General features: G+C 36.3%; 1 protein-coding gene across 21 annotated transcripts in view; it reads right to left on the bottom strand.

Moving 5' to 3' along the window:
- Positions 1-16,676, bottom strand: part of NRCAM (neuronal cell adhesion molecule) — a 259,076-nt gene that overhangs the window by 51,515 nt on the left and 190,885 nt on the right. For 12 of the 21 annotated variants that reach the window (XM_025041894.1, XM_025041901.1, XM_025041903.1 and 9 more), the window contains 6 exons: positions 15,449-15,649; positions 10,070-10,175; positions 8,038-8,234; positions 5,997-6,119; positions 1,987-2,157; positions 1,440-1,496 (listed from right to left, as the gene is read on the bottom strand). In XM_025041894.1, the coding sequence (XP_024897662.1) occupies positions 1,440-1,496; positions 1,987-2,157; positions 5,997-6,119; positions 8,038-8,234; positions 10,070-10,175; positions 15,449-15,554 (760 nt within the window). In that variant the 5' untranslated portion in view covers positions 15,555-15,649. Of the gene's footprint in view, positions 1-1,439; positions 1,497-1,986; positions 2,158-5,996; positions 6,120-8,037; positions 8,235-10,069; positions 10,176-13,023; positions 13,058-15,448; positions 15,650-16,676 lie in introns of those variants that run through there. The other 9 variants (XM_025041908.1, XM_025041909.1, XM_025041910.1 and 6 more) reach the window with 4 other exon arrangements.

Raw genomic sequence — 16,676 nt, 5'->3', positions numbered from 1 at the left:
GGAAAACGTTAGATTTTTCTGAAAGTTATGACTATGGAAGGGATAATTCAGTTTATACTAGGGACAACATTATGGTCAATTCCATTGACTATTCACAGAGATAAACTTGTGGTGGCTGTCCAACATATCAAAACCTCACAACTGCAAGGCTCATGAAAAGCAAAACAGAACAAAATAGAAAGTTACTGACAGAGGCCTGGCAAATTGTGCTATAAATAAGAATAATGGTGGAGTTAAAGAAATTGAAATTAGTTTTCTCAATGAAAAAATAAAGAGGGCTCAAGTCCAAGGTCTCAGGGAGATTTACACAGGTCACCTTCTTTTTAATGGAGATGTAGCCTAATCTTCTGATGGCCTCTCAGAAAAACTTAAAGTAGAAATGACACTATATTAAGGTTCTATAGCCCTTAAAGTTTTTAACACTTTAATGCATTAATTATTTGATGCTCACAAAAACTGAATGAAAGGTAATATGTGAATTATTCTCTTTTCTCAGAAGAAAAAACTAAATATTAGAAGAGATATTACTTGAGAGAAATTAGAGTTTTCCTAAGATTTTAGAGATAATGGAAGAAAAATCTCTCCTCTGAAATCACTTTGGGAATGGTTTTGAGGCCTATATTTTTCGAGTATATTAAAATAAAATAAAATAAAATAGTAAGGCAGGAGTTGTAGTATGTCTACTCTGGTAATTGATAGTACTTTAATGTTTTTTACTTCATATCTCAAAGGTAAAAAATTAATACAGCAGAAATTCTGCCTTATAGATAATTAAGAAGTCCCCATATCCAGAACCCATAATTTTCATTGATTGACTCTGTATCTGACAGCCATATTTCCCTTAAGGAAATCAAATTCTTTTCTCTTTAAAAGAATACAGTTAAATGCTCTGTTTTTAAAAAGATTACTTCCACTGAAGCTAGGGACTGGATTTTAAACCAAACTAAGAGAAATACTATTGCTAATTACTATTGATAATATCATGTAAAAACAGATGGGAAATGTGATGACTTACTATCAAAATCCATTTAATGTTGTGTTGCTACAGGTTACTAAGACTTTGAAGAGTTAGTATTCTAACAGGTTAATGCACTCTGACAATTCTTATTTAGTTCATGAGAAAAATTATGAACAAGACAAAAAATAAAAAATATAATTTTGAACATACATATTTTTTCCAAATCATGTGAAATGGTTCTTTACATGAAAACAGCTATAATAATTTTAATTATTATACATACAACATGTAAAATGTTTTAGTGGCATGTTTGCAAGCTTATAGCTAACTTTCACAAGAAACACACATTTTATTCTAGTGGTATTAAACATGTAACTAAGAATTTCATAAAGAAAAAAGGTTAAATAGCCATGGAGGTGAAGTTAGTGAACTAAATTCTACAATGAAGGAGAGAATATCAGTTACAATCACCATAACTCACCACCATAAAACTCAGTGTCACTCAAATTAGCAGCTATAGTGTCATTCAATTCATCCACTGAAATAAACAGAATATTATGAAGAAAGCAAAAAGTAGGGAAGAAGATATTGTAAAAAAAAATCACTGGGCAACAAAAGCAAACGTACAGAACTATGCTGACCAAGTGCCGCCCCTACCAACTAAAACAGTGCTTTACATTGTATATGACCAACTCGTTAATTCACTTAGCCACCCCCCAACCAGTAATATGTGAACAGAGAAATGAAGCTTCAGGACTGCCAATGAAAGCCATCGTGGGGCATAAAGCACACGCAAATGCTCAGAACTCTGAGTAGATTCAGAAAGTTATCAGGGAAACGGTAATAATAGTAACAGCAAAAAACATAAAATACAGTATTTAGGGTATGCATGCTCTTTAGTCACTATTGACAGATAGTTTCCTGATTAATGAACCTGTTTATGTCAATCAATAGTATTTAATACTTAACATATTTTGCACATATTTTAAATATCATTGAAAGAGAGATTCAGAAAGCTAAACTCTTACCTGAAATCACCTTCACAGAAATAGGTTGCTTCTGCTGTATGGTTTGAGTGTGATTAAATCTGGCGTAACAGATATAGTCTTCACGGGTATCCTCTGGGAGAACATTGGAGAAATAAAGGTCTCCATTCAGACCCTGGGAAACCCTCTCACTTTGTGGAAGTCTTTGAAAGGCTGGAGAAAGGCAGAGAGATATGCAGATCATTCTTCTATTATAAAGTGGCCACTTTCCAAATTAGCGAGATAAATTTATCTATTCATAGTTCTGTGAATTTCACTTGAATGTTTTCTCTATAAAGCTCTTTGAATGTTTTCTCTATAAAGCAAATAACTGTAAACAACAACAACAACAACATGATGACACAATACTACTCCAACTGTACCTGCTTGACCCTAATTTCTTTGGAGGGGGCAGAGGTGAGATTAGAGTTGTACAATAAAGTGTTTTATTTAAGGATGTATAAACCAAAACATGTTTTACCAAATGAGTTTAAGTGACTTTTTCTAATATTTAAATTAGTCTCTAATTATTAAACACATACAAACACATGCCTTAGAAAGTGCATTAAGGAAGCTTTGTAAGAATGTTAACTTGGGTTGCATCTGTGTACTCAGTCAGACACCAAATACTGTGAGAGCACCTAACTGTGAGCTAGGCCCTATGCAAAGCGTCAGGCATGCCAGGGTCCCTAACCTGTAATTAAATGAATAACTGTCAGCACTCTAACTTTCTAGCTTTGAGTTTTACTTTCGCTCAGGTCCAGTTAAGGAACTCTAGCCTTTAGCATGGAAGGAATATTTTCTAGGCAGGTGAAGGACTTGGGCTGGTGAGACCACTTATCTATGTGTGAATTTACACTTGGCTGACTAACATGCCTCATGGAGCTTCTGACTCAGTTCACAGAGCCTTAACTGTGAGAATTCTTCAGCTCTGAAGTGAGAGAACTAGGAAAAATCGCACATCCCAGGTGCCTCGGGCGAAGTTGTCTGGCCAGAGGATTTCACCAGTCTGAGTCATGCAGCTGTGTTCCTCCTGAAGCAAGTGCCCTCATCTAACATTTCATGAAAGGCAAAATTATGGCTAACAGCCTACAATTCCCTTGGACAGGAAAAGGCAGGAAAATGTGGAGCCAAAGCTTGAAAGAATATTGGTTAGCCACATTAACCAAGTCCTTGGGCAGGATGGGGATCTGGGTAGTGGTTGTAAATTCATGGTTTTGAGTCATTAATTCATAAGGCAGAGGTCCCCAACCTTTTTGGAACCAGGGACCGGTGCTCCTATGAGAATCTAATGCCTGATGATCTAGGTGGAGCTGAGGCGGTGATGCTATGCTGTGGAGTGGCTGCAAATACAGATGAAGCTTTGCTTGTTGGCTGGCTGCTCACCTCCTGCTGTGCAGCCTGGTTCCTTACAGGCCATAGACCAGTATCGGTCCAAGGCTTGGGGGTTAGGAACCCTTGCCCTAAGGAAAAGATTGTTTTAAAAATAACTTAAGAAAAATAATGTACATTTATTTAGTGAATACAGAAAGTCAAAGATAAGCATATGGTAATTCTCTTCCATTTCTCCTGCTGTATTTTATTACTGATGGGAGTTGGTAGATCAAATTAAAGTGCTTATTGAGTTTTTCTGCATTACATTGGGGAAAAAAAATGTATTCAGATAGGAATAAATTGATAATGTCATCTTGCAAGAAAAATGTGATACAGATCTGAATTTTTTCTCTTATGCAATTTTATTTGAAAGATCCAGAAGCTTTGACCAAAATTTATGTAAATTACATAGCCAGCAGTGCAATGTGGAAAAAAAATTAGTTACATATTCAGAGATTCTGAGACTTAACATGTATATATCTCTTTATTAAGTGGAAAAATCATCATTTCTGAATAAGAACCAAAGACCAAATACCTGGCCTCATTTTGGCAGTGACATTTGGATACTATTATTCTTAATGTCATACAGAGCTCATTTACATTTGATTTTTTACTTATTTTTTCAAAGTCTGTAAAAGCTGTTATGTAATTATAGGAAAAATATATTGGCTCATTTATTCATGTATATATTTATTTTCCATTTCTTTGTGATACTCTGAGTGTTTTCAACTAAGTCAAAAACGGAAATTACATGTTAGAGGTAAGTTTTATCCTTAGTAATATGTACAACCTGTGATTTCAGAGGAAATCATGTCATTGAGAACAGAATATACTCCCCACAAATATTTTGTATTCATTACCACCATTCCATCTAAATGACTCTTGTCAAGGTCAACAGTGACCTCCACGTTGCCAAGTTCAATAGCCATTTCTTAGATCAGAAGTTATTTGGTCTTTCAGCAGCATTTGAAAAAGTTGATTGTTTTGTCTTCTCGACACTCTTTGTTCACCTTGTCCCAGGGGACACTGCTCTTTGTTCTCTTCTTACTGCAGTGACTCTCTTTCTCATTTACTTTGCTGGTCTCCTTAAGTGCTTGGCCCCTGGAGGGCTCCTGGTCTCAGTCCCATAGGATTTGCTCTTCATGGCCTGCATTCCTTTCCTCAGTTCTCTCATCCAGGCCCTGGCTCTAGGGAGCACCTACACCAAACGCTCATACACTGCTGACTGGCACTCTGAATCTTCTTCTGACTCATGTAGCTCTGACTCCTGTTGGGCATCTCTCCATGGATGTCTTACAGGGCTCTCAGATCCCAAACCCTGATTTCCTAGTCTCCTGGAAGAACCACATGGTACCTCAAAGGTAACATGCTAACCTATTAGCTCAGGTGGTCTGGGAGGGTGGGAGAGGCAAAGCAACAAACAATCCCCTCAAGGATAGGGATGGGTGGCCAAATGTTAAATTGCCTAATGGGAAGACTTCATTTCTCTGTGCCTCGGTTTCCTCAACTAAAAAGTGGAAAGAATAACCAGACATGCCTCACAGGGTTGTCATAAAAAATTGATGAGATAACCCGCATAAAGTCCTTGGCAAAGGGACTAACACTTAGTAAATGCTCAATAAACATTAGCTACTGTTGGGGATAAAAAACAAAAACAAAACTTGAATGAAAAAATATAACATATCTGAAATAGCTTGATTTTGTCCCCTCTGTGGGCTTCTGCTATTTCATAAAATGGCAATTCCATTTTACCAGTTGCTCAGTCTTCGACTTTGTAGTTATCTTTAATTTTTTTCTCTCATGTCCCCATCCTGACCCCAATAAATTCTAGAGGATCTACCTTCAAAATATATCCAGAATCTGACCATTTCTTACCCACTTGACTGACAGTACCTGAGTCCAAATTAGCATCAACTCCTGCCTAAATAATGGCAGTGGTCTCCTAACAGGAAGCCAACTCTTTCTTTTGTCCTTTATATTTACCATACATGAACGAACGTGATGCTATTACTATTTGTATTGTTTCAGGTAAAGTCTCTCCTTCACTGTTTCCCTACTTCAGTCAGAATAAAAGACAAAGCCCTCTGCATTGAGCCCCTGGACTTTCTGACCTTTTCTATCACTTTCCCCCTTGGCCCACTTGGTCCGGCCCCACTGGCCTCCCTGCTGCCTTTTACACATACCAGGGTGCCCCTTGCCTTAGGGGCTTGTACCAGTTTTCCCTTTACACACAGATATTTAGAGGACTGCTTTACTCACCCATTCCTTTAAGTCTCTGCTCAAAACTGTGCTTATTTTTCTGTATATCACTTATTGCCAACAAACACATATTTTTTTAATGCATTTATTGTCTATTTCCTTCTCTATCTCTTTCTATTTTCACTGCACAGAATATAAGCTAAGTGAGAGCCAGAAACTTGTTTGGTTTATTCAGAGCAATGTGTAGTACATAGTAGGTACTCAAAAATCGAGTGAATGAATGAAAGGACACACTATTTACTTTAATGAACATTTATTTTCCCAAGCATCTCTAAAACATTTTATAAACATTTTATGAATCACAGGAAGTCATAATTTATTATGACAGCAAATAATCATAAGACTCTTGCAGAAAGCAAATTTATATTTTTAAAACTTACAGTTATCCATCCAAAATATTATAGGTGATGGTAATCCAACCGGGGGTCTGCAGGGAAGTACCAAAGGCTGGCCATTTCGAAGTGTTATTGGTTCGAGTTTTTCTTTGGTCCACAACGGTGACCCTACGAAATAAAATAAAAACTCCCATCGTTTCTACATTGAAAAAGAAAAAGAACACCAAAGACAAACTAAACTTTTGGGGAAATAGTAATTCAGAATTTATGTATATTAAGGTAATTTTTAAATACAGTGATCAAAGTAAAAAAATGACAGTTTTCTATCACTGTTATTAATAGTATAAATTCTAAGTCAGCAATTCTAAGCCTAAGAACTTATTAAATAAATCATTAAGAAGATACATAATTTTACTAAAAGCATGTTCTTCACGAAAGAATGGAAAACACTTAAATGCCAAAAGATTTGTTATATAACTGTATAACTTTCAATATCATAGAGTATTATATATTATACAAGTATACTTATTACAAGATTGATATGAGATTATATATATCATAGGTAAGTCAGAAAAGGTTATAAAATAGTACTTCAGAATGAGATTGTTTTAAACACATACAAACACATCTGGCTAAAAAATAACGGAAAGAGCATTAGTTATTTTCTTGAATGGAAGGATTCAAAAGTAATTTTAAAATTTCTTTTTCATTTGCAATTAATTTTTTACATAATGACCATGTATTACACATGTAATAAAAATAGTTTTAAAAAAGATCAGAACTGCAATGGTCACTTTTCTTTAAATATATGCTCTTGGGTTGTTGAGAAGATTTGGGTATAGATCACTGCAAAGAGCCACAATAATATCAAGGTAGTGAGGCCACTCTATTTCCAGTGAAATTTTGAAAAAAAAAGTTTTAAATAATAATACTTAGTCCTCGATTGCCTATTTCATACTGGATTTATTTCCATCTGGCTGTAAGAAATTTGCTTGTACATAAAACACATGGGGACCTCTGGGAAAAAATGGTGTAGATGATAGAGGCTTTGCTCATTCCTTCTTGCTACCAAATCAAACTTGTGACAGAAACACAGAGCAAACAGAAGAAAAAACATGTATCAAAAACAAGAATAAAGAATGGTAATAACTACTATATTCCTATCAACAAGTCCCTCAGATGGAAAAGAATTAAGTGCTCCAACCAAGATAGGGAAGCTGAATGGATAAGAAAACAAGACCCCTACATACGCTGCCTACAAGAGACTTATTTCAGATTAAAAGACACACACACAGACTAAAAGGAAGGGGATGGAAAAAGATATTGCTTTGATGAACCTAGAGGGTATGGCACTGAATGAAATAGGTTGGATAGAGAAAGACACATATCACATGATTTCATATACATGTGGAATCTAAAGAACAAAATAAACAACAGCAAAATGGAAATAACTCATAGATACAGAGAATATTTTCAGGGCTACTAGATGGGAGGGGAGTTGGAGGGACAGCAAAAAAAGGCAAAAGGATTAAGAAGTATAAATGAATAGTTACAAAATAGACATAGAGATATAAAGTGTAGCATAAGGAAAATAGTTTATAATGCAATAAATATATAAGGGGAAGTGGGGTACTAGACTTAGTGGGGTGATCACTTTGCGAGTTATATAGATTTCTAATCACTATATTAGTACTATGAAACATATTATTGTATGTCAACTATAATTGAAAAAAACTCATTGAATTATACAATGTAAATATAAGCAACTAATTGTCTATTATATTTCAATAAAGCTGGAAAAAAATACATGAGAAATTAATAATTAGGTCAATTTGAGGAAGAAACACTTTTCTTACCCCCAGTGTTTTATTCTGGACTCGTATAAAAGACAGTGGACTGACAAGCATTAGGCTGAGAACTTAGGGTAAAGAGGAAAAGAGCAATAATTTTTATGCAAAACCAAATCAGAGTATTGGAATTAGTGCCATTACTTTCTTGTAATAGTATTTAGATGATATGACAGATGCTGAATCTCAGAGCCATATTTTAAAAAGATCCACCTGTTTGGTGGACAAGTCTCACTTACTGGATGGACGAACGACAATATTATTAGAAATTGCAGCTCCGCGTTCATTCCTGGCTGTACACTGATAGACTCCTTCATAAGTCTCTACTTTCCCTTCGCTCATGATGTTAATTATGAGAGTTCCTGAGTCAGGCTTCATGGTGACGAGAAGGTCTTTATCTATGTCAAAATGAGTCCCATTTCGGGTCCAGGAGAAGCTGCTCAACACATAAAGGATTAAGTTTGTTAATAGTTCAGAAAAACAGGGTTACTTACTCTTTAATAAATCCCTAAGCAGTTTATGGGTTTCCAGAAATCATTATTAGATTTTAATATTCAGTAAAAGAGCAATAGGCTCCATACCTAAATGTTTCATTGAATCGTCACTTAGAAAAAGTGCTGGCCATACATTTTAAGATATTTCTCTTCATTAGAACTAGCTGAACTCTGACTCAATAAAGAAATCATGCACACAAATTGCCTGTCATTTTTCAAAGACAGGAAGCAGATCTCCTAGGCACTCTCTTAGAGCTTCATTAGCATTTTTATTGTAAATTCTGTTGTTCATAGAGTTGATAACCTATCCACTAAATTTTGCTCTGGGCTAAAATGTGACAAGAAAGGCCTTCACAAGTGAACAGACAAGGTTCAAGTTACCAAAGTGTGAGTTGGGAGGAAGAGAAGAAATATGAATTCAGTGGTGTTTTAAATGTCGGTTATTGAAAGTGATAATTCTATATGTAGCATATTTTGACAAATTTTAATTCTAGAGATGATTTTATAAATTTCTTAAAAGTATTTCAAATTGTCAACTGAAATTCTTCTTTCTCAGTTTTATTTGTATAAAAGATTCCCTTATGTAAAAGTCACACTGCTCATGTAACTAAATACTTTATAAACTAGCCACAAATTAACAATAGCCATGCTCATGCAAATGCATGACTCTCTAAACTTCACTATGTTTTCCAGGCCCACTGCTTATTCTTGGTATTAGTGGTTGTCACAACTGCTAGGGCAGGAGATGGTGGTGGCGGGTGCTACTGGCATATAGTAGGTACAGGCGAGAGATGCTGCTAAATATCCTACAATACAGAGGACAGCCCCCATGCTCACAACAAAAAATTATCTGGCCTACAATATCGAGTACTGAGATGGAGAGATCCTGCCTTACAGAGTTACAGGAGGTAATAAATAAGTGTAAAACTGAAGGGAAAGTCCAACAAATGACATTGTAGGGCCTGGCTGCTAGAGGGTTTCCAATAACGGAAAAATATATAGCAGAACATACGGTTTTTAAGTAAACCTTTGATGAAAGTTTTAATATACTTAAATATTTAGTACCAGTTAATTTTTTTCTGAGGTGCCAGTCTGTGATAGTTTGGTAAGGCCAGTAATAGACAAAGTCAGAAATAAAATATTTAGAAACTTTCATTTCTTTATTACTTAAAAAATCCACATTATATTTTAATGATAATACAGCTTTCCAAAACTCCTATATATTCCTGAACAAGTTACAGATCATCCACTAATTAGCTATGGGACCTTGAATAAGTTACCTAGCATTTCTAGGCACACCTATAAAATATATTGGTCTTTAACATCTCTCCTAATTCTAAGATGCCATGTAGCACGTGTGCCAAGATTCTTTTGGAAAATCCTGAGTACTGAACCCTGCCAAGTTTGGAAACCCACTTAGGATTATTTTACAGACCTCTCTAGAGATAAGAGAGATCTTAGAAGTCATCAAATTCAACTTGTTTATTTTACAGATGAAGAAACTGAGGCCCAGAGAAAAAAGATTTCCCCATGTCATAAGGCAATTAGAGCAAATAGAAGGCTCTTTCCACATCTCCCCATAATTTTTGAGCATTTTGCAGAAGGGTATGAGTACAATCATCTGGGTTTTTAAGAATAAACTGACTTTAATTAAGCAGAGAAACAAAAGAATGAACCTATAAATGATGCGTTAGAGATGTGCAGGACCTGAAATTAACTTCGACATTAATCTCAGCGCTTACTTTCAGGACTATCACAAAGCAGAAAGCACACCCACCTTGGAGGAGGTTTTCCTTTGGCCTCACACTGGATTACAATATTCTCCCGGGGGTCAATAATGTAATCTTTTGGAGACTGTTGAGTAATGGTTGGAGGTTGTACCACTTAATTGTAGAAGAACAATGTAAAGAAATAAATCATTTAATATCATAATAGCAATCATTTTTTTTTCTACATCAAAATCACCCTAGGCTAAATATGCTCCAAATGTTTTTAATAATTTCTACGATGGCAGCACATATCTGAGTATATTTTAACTAATAGTCTCCTAAAACTTTGAAGTCAAGGTATAACTTCCTTTTGGTAACTTTATAAGTACTCACGAAGCGCATTTTCCCCCACTAAAAGTTTGGGGAAGTAATTACCAATACAAGCTGAATATTAAGAAAGCTTCTTTTCTGATGTAACAATGAGAAATTCCCCTGAGCCCTTTGGTTCAGACAAGTCCTTCCAATGAAATTTATGTTATAGGTAATGTTGTGTTTCTTAAGAAAAAGTAAGTGATTTATAGTTCACCCTTGTACTAATATAAATATATGATGAGAACAAATAAATTTGAGAAGTTAATGTTGAAAAGATGGTTAAATTAGAGATCTGACATGTCTTATTAGAGCCAGGAGGTAGGTGGCTACTAAGAACAAAGATAAAAGTCTTATTTAGAAGATAAGGGGATTTTGGAAGTTCTCTGTTATAGGAGACATTTCCATTTCACTCTTCAATGTGTTCCTCTGATCATTTATTATCAAACCATAGGAGGAAACCCTTCTGACCCAGAACAATTTAATCTGAAGAAAGCAGGCATTTGGATGTCTATCGTTTAAGTCAGTCTAAGATTGCTATGCCCTTCTTGTGAAGTCAGAATCACAGAGTGTTAGAACAGGAAGGGACTGGAGAGAAAACCTATTTCAAATTCTTTCTTGCTCATGGCAACAACTAAGGCTCAAAATAGAAAAGATCTAAACTCTCCTAGTAGAAGCCACTGCCTTGCATAAGTCCAGAAAAAGTCGTTTACACACACCAGAGATTTTCAACCATGGGCAATTTGCCCCCACTCTTTGGGAGACATTTGGCCATATCTGGAGACAGTTTTGGTTATCACCACTGAAGCCTGAGACTGGGGAGGTAGGGAGGGTGGGTACTGGTATGTAGTGGGTAGAGGCCAGGGATGCTGTTAAACATTTTGCAAGGTACAGAAAAGCCCCTGGAACAAAGACTTATCTGAGCCCAAGGTCAGCAGTGCTGAGGCTGAGAACCTGAACCGCAATGGGAACAGTCCCCCAGAGCTGCACCAGGCAGTGGCCCTGCTCCAGGGTGCTCTCCTCTGCTCATGAAGCTTTTCCCAAGGACCTCTCTTAGACTTGCACTCTCCTTTCCTTTCCTTTTGCATTTGACACTCTGGATTATTGAAGTTTTTCATTTTCTACATCTTCCCTTTCTTCTCTGCCCACGCTCTGTGCTTCTTCTGTGAAACCTCTTCCACCTACCAACAAGTGTTTCCCCAAGCTTAATAACTGCCCTTAGCTCTTATCTTTGTTTACTGCGGTTAATTGTTGCCAGGGCTAAATTTATCACATGTTTAATGTCTTACAAATCTACAAACATGGTTCTCTTCTCTTGCTTTGTCTCCAGTCTTGTCCTGTCCACCAGATGTCCCTTACTAAATATCCAAATAACACCTAAAATACAGATCAAAAGCTAAATCCATTATTGTCATCATTTATTGTTCGCCTCTTAAATGCCGGATACTGTGCAGTATCAATTTCCCCTCCCTTTAGCAAGATTTCTCCCCTTCCTCCTTCTCCTGACAATCTTGCGGCTCCTCTCATCTCCACTTCAACACAGAACCCTCATTCTTCTCTATCAGTTTCCAATGCTGGTGAGCAGTTTGGTCTGGTGGCTAAGAACTAATCTGTTTCTTTCTTACCAGCTGTGAGACTTCAAGCAACTTTCTTAACTTCCATAAAACCTAGTGTCCTTAGGGAGAAAATAGGGTTTAAAAGTGGTATCTAACTTCTAGAGTCACTGGGAAAATTAAAGGATTTTTGTAAAATTCTTAGTACATGCCAATACTATAATGGTTTTGATGTTAGCTATGTTTACATTATTATCATAATCATTTTTATTTAGACCAGTTTCACCTTTGAGTGATCCTTTAGGCTCTGGGAATATAGAGTCTGGGATGATGCAAAGAAGCCTGAATTTCACACCCAGGGAATGGTGGACATAGGTTGTAGGTGAGGGAATCCTTAGGAGTGACTCAGTCCAATTTCTTGTGGTTTTCTGCAAGTGACAGAGGCGCAAGGCTGGTAGTTTCAGACCCAGAAATTCTATTCATGTGTCTGCAACAGATATGACCTAGATGCCACTCTTAACTGGCAGGAGTTTACTGTCCAGATGTACCTGTTTGAACAGTGCTTAGGTCACCTGGCAACCAACAAATGCTTTGAAGTAATAAGGAAAAAAAGGTGATTTTGCATAATTGTCCTGGTTAATCCAATATCAAAGGAGTTTTCAAATGCTTTGAAACTATTTTTAAGATAGATGATAGATGATGCCCAACTGTCAGAGGCAGCAAAAGTTTCACTTAGAGCAAGCCACTCAGAAACACTGTGTGTATGGGGTGATGCTTATTGCCTTTTGCACACTTCAAAACAGTATTCAGATTCTCCAGACCATTATACTAATGACACCTGAAAACACGTGTCTACACAGTCCACAGGCTGAAGAAGAATAAGAGGGTATACAGATGCCGATTTGGATGAAGCATCTGCATGCACCCACTTTCCAAAAGATACCAAAAGACATGTCTCTATTCCAGCAAACATTAAATAGCATTTAGAATCAGAAAGTCATTCTTTTAAATTTTGTGAATTTTCTCATTGAGTTACATCAGATGTGAAAAAGCACAGAAGTTAGTAGAGCATAATATAGGTAAAAGAAAAATAATAATACCTGAGTCTTCAGAATTCATGCAGGGAATACATGAAACTTGCTTCTTGGTATTTAAATGGTTAGCCACAGTAAATACACATGCTTAAAAAGACATTAGTCACAAAACATAAAAATTGTGCATTTAATTCACACTATTAATTCAAAAACAAAGACATGGCCAATTTTTCACACTGCCTAGTAATTACAGAAAGACACTTACAGTCTTCAAGAAGTTTTGCTTTTTCCCCATCAATATCAGCAGGTGAGTGGGCAAACGAATTAAAGAAAACCAGATGTTAGTAATGAGAACGTTAGAACCCTGAAGTTAAAAGGGGCATCTTGTCTATTTGATTTGACCTAAAAAACCATATAGCAAAGGTTGAAGTTGTCAAGTAGTAAGAGAAAGAAACTCCTATTCATGATTTCGTTTATTCCTGCAGCAACTATCCTACATAACATATGCAAGAACAAAATAAAATGCTGTAGGCAAAAAATGATTCTTCCAGAAATAGGTATGGCTAATTTCATTCCATCCATGTTGTACACTGGACAAGTAATTATGTTCAATTTGAAAAACAGCTGAAATCTACAATTAATCTGAGTTGTCACATACTGTGTAGTGTCTGGTCCTATTATCTCAGACATCACTATGCACATGGCAATGATACTTAACAATTTTACATGGCTGCAATGACAGTGCTTCATTAAAGCCGAAGCCAACACTCGTTTTAGGTTTTATATTTCCATGGTTCATCCCCAAGTCAGCAACTGAACTTTTCAGACTGTTAGCATATTTCTGCTTCAAAATTCCTCAATCACCCAGAGATTGCTAGTACCCACACCAAGGAGCAGCTCATGTAGAAGGGCTGTAAGGAATAGGAGCAAGGAAGAAATTACATTAGCATGCAATTCAAATGATTTTGCAGGGCTGCCTGTCACTGTACTTGCAAAGGTTAATGCAGGAGCGCCTGGGTTGTCTGTGACTTTCTTTTCATCATGGTTATGCTCTTTCTCCATTAGCAGCGATAATTGAGTTAGCCATAGGTGACTGTTTCCCTTTGATTGTTAGATTGAGCAGTTAGATTAAGGGGGATATATTTAACAAAAGAGAGAACAAAAGCATTTCTTCCTAGTGCTTTTCTCTCTCTCCTTTATCTGTTAGGGCACCAGTTTAAGCATTCCAACTCCAACGGGCTTACACAATCTTTCTTTCTTTCTCTCTCTTTCTTTCTTCCTTTCCTTTTTCTTTCTTTCTTTGAAAATTGAAATTAAGGTCATTGAATGAATATTTTTTAAAAATAACTACAATATTGCATTTTATTGAACTTTAGACTATAGATGCACAGCAAAGGAATTCAACAAAGTGTGGGGCAAACCACATCTCTTTTTAATGTCTTCCCACTGGCAGTTGCAACCTCTTTGTCGAAAAATGACATCCCAACAATTGAATAGCCCCAGGAAAGTGCTATCTTCCTTGCACCTTGGAAAGCTTGCCAAACAGATGTTCTATTCAGGAAGCTAATGGATTTAAAGAGGTCATGCAGATTAGGGATAAAGAATAAATCAATTCTGAAGTATAGTAATTGTCCAGATTTGAAATTCTGCTTTCCAATGAAGGAAAAGCTACCAGCTGAAACTAAGCATTATCTTCATTTTTCATAAATAGGCCACCCAGACCAGGGAGAGTACAGTATAAACTTTATCATTAAGAAAAGAGTGGGCTAATTTAGAGACTGTTACTTGCTTCATTTTAAAGAGTGTTTTTGCAGGTGACTTGTTTTATTCTCAAAATTTACATCTTGATCTTTGATTACATTTTTAAACCAAAGAAGACCCTTCATTAAGCTTTAGATAAGATATATTTCCTAGATCTATACTCATATTTAAGATTCAAAATCAAAGGTGAATTTTACCTTGTCTAAATCAAGGGAAATGAATTATAGGTAGTTTGGGGATACAGAGGTGGCATAGGGTTGACTGAGAGACCATCCCCCAGTCTTTTCCAGAGAACTCTGAGCATATGAAGGGAGACGGTGGAGAAGCAAGAAGCGAGAAGGGTAAGTGGGGGTGGGGTGGTCTCCATGATCATTTTAAACCAATTCATTTGGTTTTCTTGTACAATTGCTTCTATAAAGAGTCCTGTTGGGAAGACCAGGGTAGCCTACAATTCACTCCTTCTCTGGCCAGCGTCCCCATGGTACACAAAAGGCACCTGAGGGGTGAGAAAGATAATGATAGGGAGGGAACAATGTGTCTGACTGTTTCAATGGCCATTTCTATGGTGTGGTTCTTTATAAACACCAGGTGCTGAAGGTAAAAGCCAAATTAATTTTGATTAGCTTTTCAGTATCACACAGACACCTCTATTCACACAGTTCTGAGTGATGGTAAATGCTGGGGAGGTTTTGACTCCCGGGCCTAACAGCTTTAAAACGTTAATACTTACGATCAAGAGGTACTTCCAGTGCACTAATCATCTGGCACAGGAAGAGAATCAGGGGCACTCTCCCTGCAGATAAGCGCTTCTTTTTCGGCATTATTTTAAGCTGCATTAGCTTAACTCCTGCTGAGACCCACAAACTGAATTTCCTTTTCTTCTTTCACAAAAGATTTGTGTGCAATGTTTAAATAATTTTCATGCAGGAAACTGAAAAAGGATAGAATAAGAATTAATAGTGTATTAAAAAGAATGAAATGAAGAGTGGAAATCTGTAGCATAGAAAATCAGTCCTTGTATTATACATGAACTCTAAAAGGGAGCTAATTTTTAAATATTTAACTCTCAAGACTGGAATAATCAATTATTCATAAATTAGCTGAAATCAGGTCTTGAATACTTGGCACATTATGTCTACTTTGCCATCCATATGGTTTTTCCATTTTAAACATCTGCATTTATAGCAGAGGGCCTGCCATGTTATTCCTAATAGATCACACGAACTTGGCTTATAAGCCAGTTAGAAGTGTGACGTTAGAGGGGAGGCTTAATAGCTTCTCCATTCTAGAGATTATCTCTGGGAGCTTCAGGGTATTGTTGCAAATTTGTTTCAAACCCCAAACACTGATTTACCTACCAGCTGAACCACTGACAATTCAGGCTTTCCCCATCTCTCACCTAGACTACAGCAACAGACATGCCTGGGCTCTGGGTTCCAGGTCTTTTTCTCACAGCAGTCACCCTCCTGAACAGTGCTGATTAATTTTTCCTAAAGGGTCTTCTTTGGTTAAACATTGGGAATAACTATATGGGATAGAGTTCAATATACCCTCAAATAAAAAATGTAAAAACTCTTAATAATTTGGCCTCAATTTATCCTATCAAGCTTATACTCTCCTATTTCCATATAACTATTTTTTGTTTGTTTGATGGTCTGTTTCTGTTTTTCTTTCTGGAGTCAATCCTTCAATATATGCTTTGAATTTTCTCACTTTCTTGCCTTTGTTTATTTTATTCCTTCTCCCTGGAATGCCTTCTCCAATATATTTCCTTATCAAAGTCCAACTTATTTCTTTATAGATCAATTAAAATTGAAACATTAGCTGATCACCCAAACTAAACGTCATTTCACTCTGTAAGAATTCCTGAAATTCCTTGTTTTAATCATCACATATATTGGATAGATAGATATAGAAATAAATAGACTTTTTTTTTTTTTTGTATGCATGTTCTCTCC

The sequence above is a fragment of the Pteropus alecto genome, unplaced genomic scaffold (assembly GCF_000325575.1).
Source record: "Pteropus alecto unplaced genomic scaffold, ASM32557v1 scaffold109, whole genome shotgun sequence".
Lineage (NCBI taxonomy): Eukaryota > Metazoa > Chordata > Mammalia > Chiroptera > Pteropodidae > Pteropus > Pteropus alecto.
The sequence above is the reverse complement of the archived record's forward strand: the minus strand, read 5'-3'. Positions and strand labels throughout refer to the sequence as shown.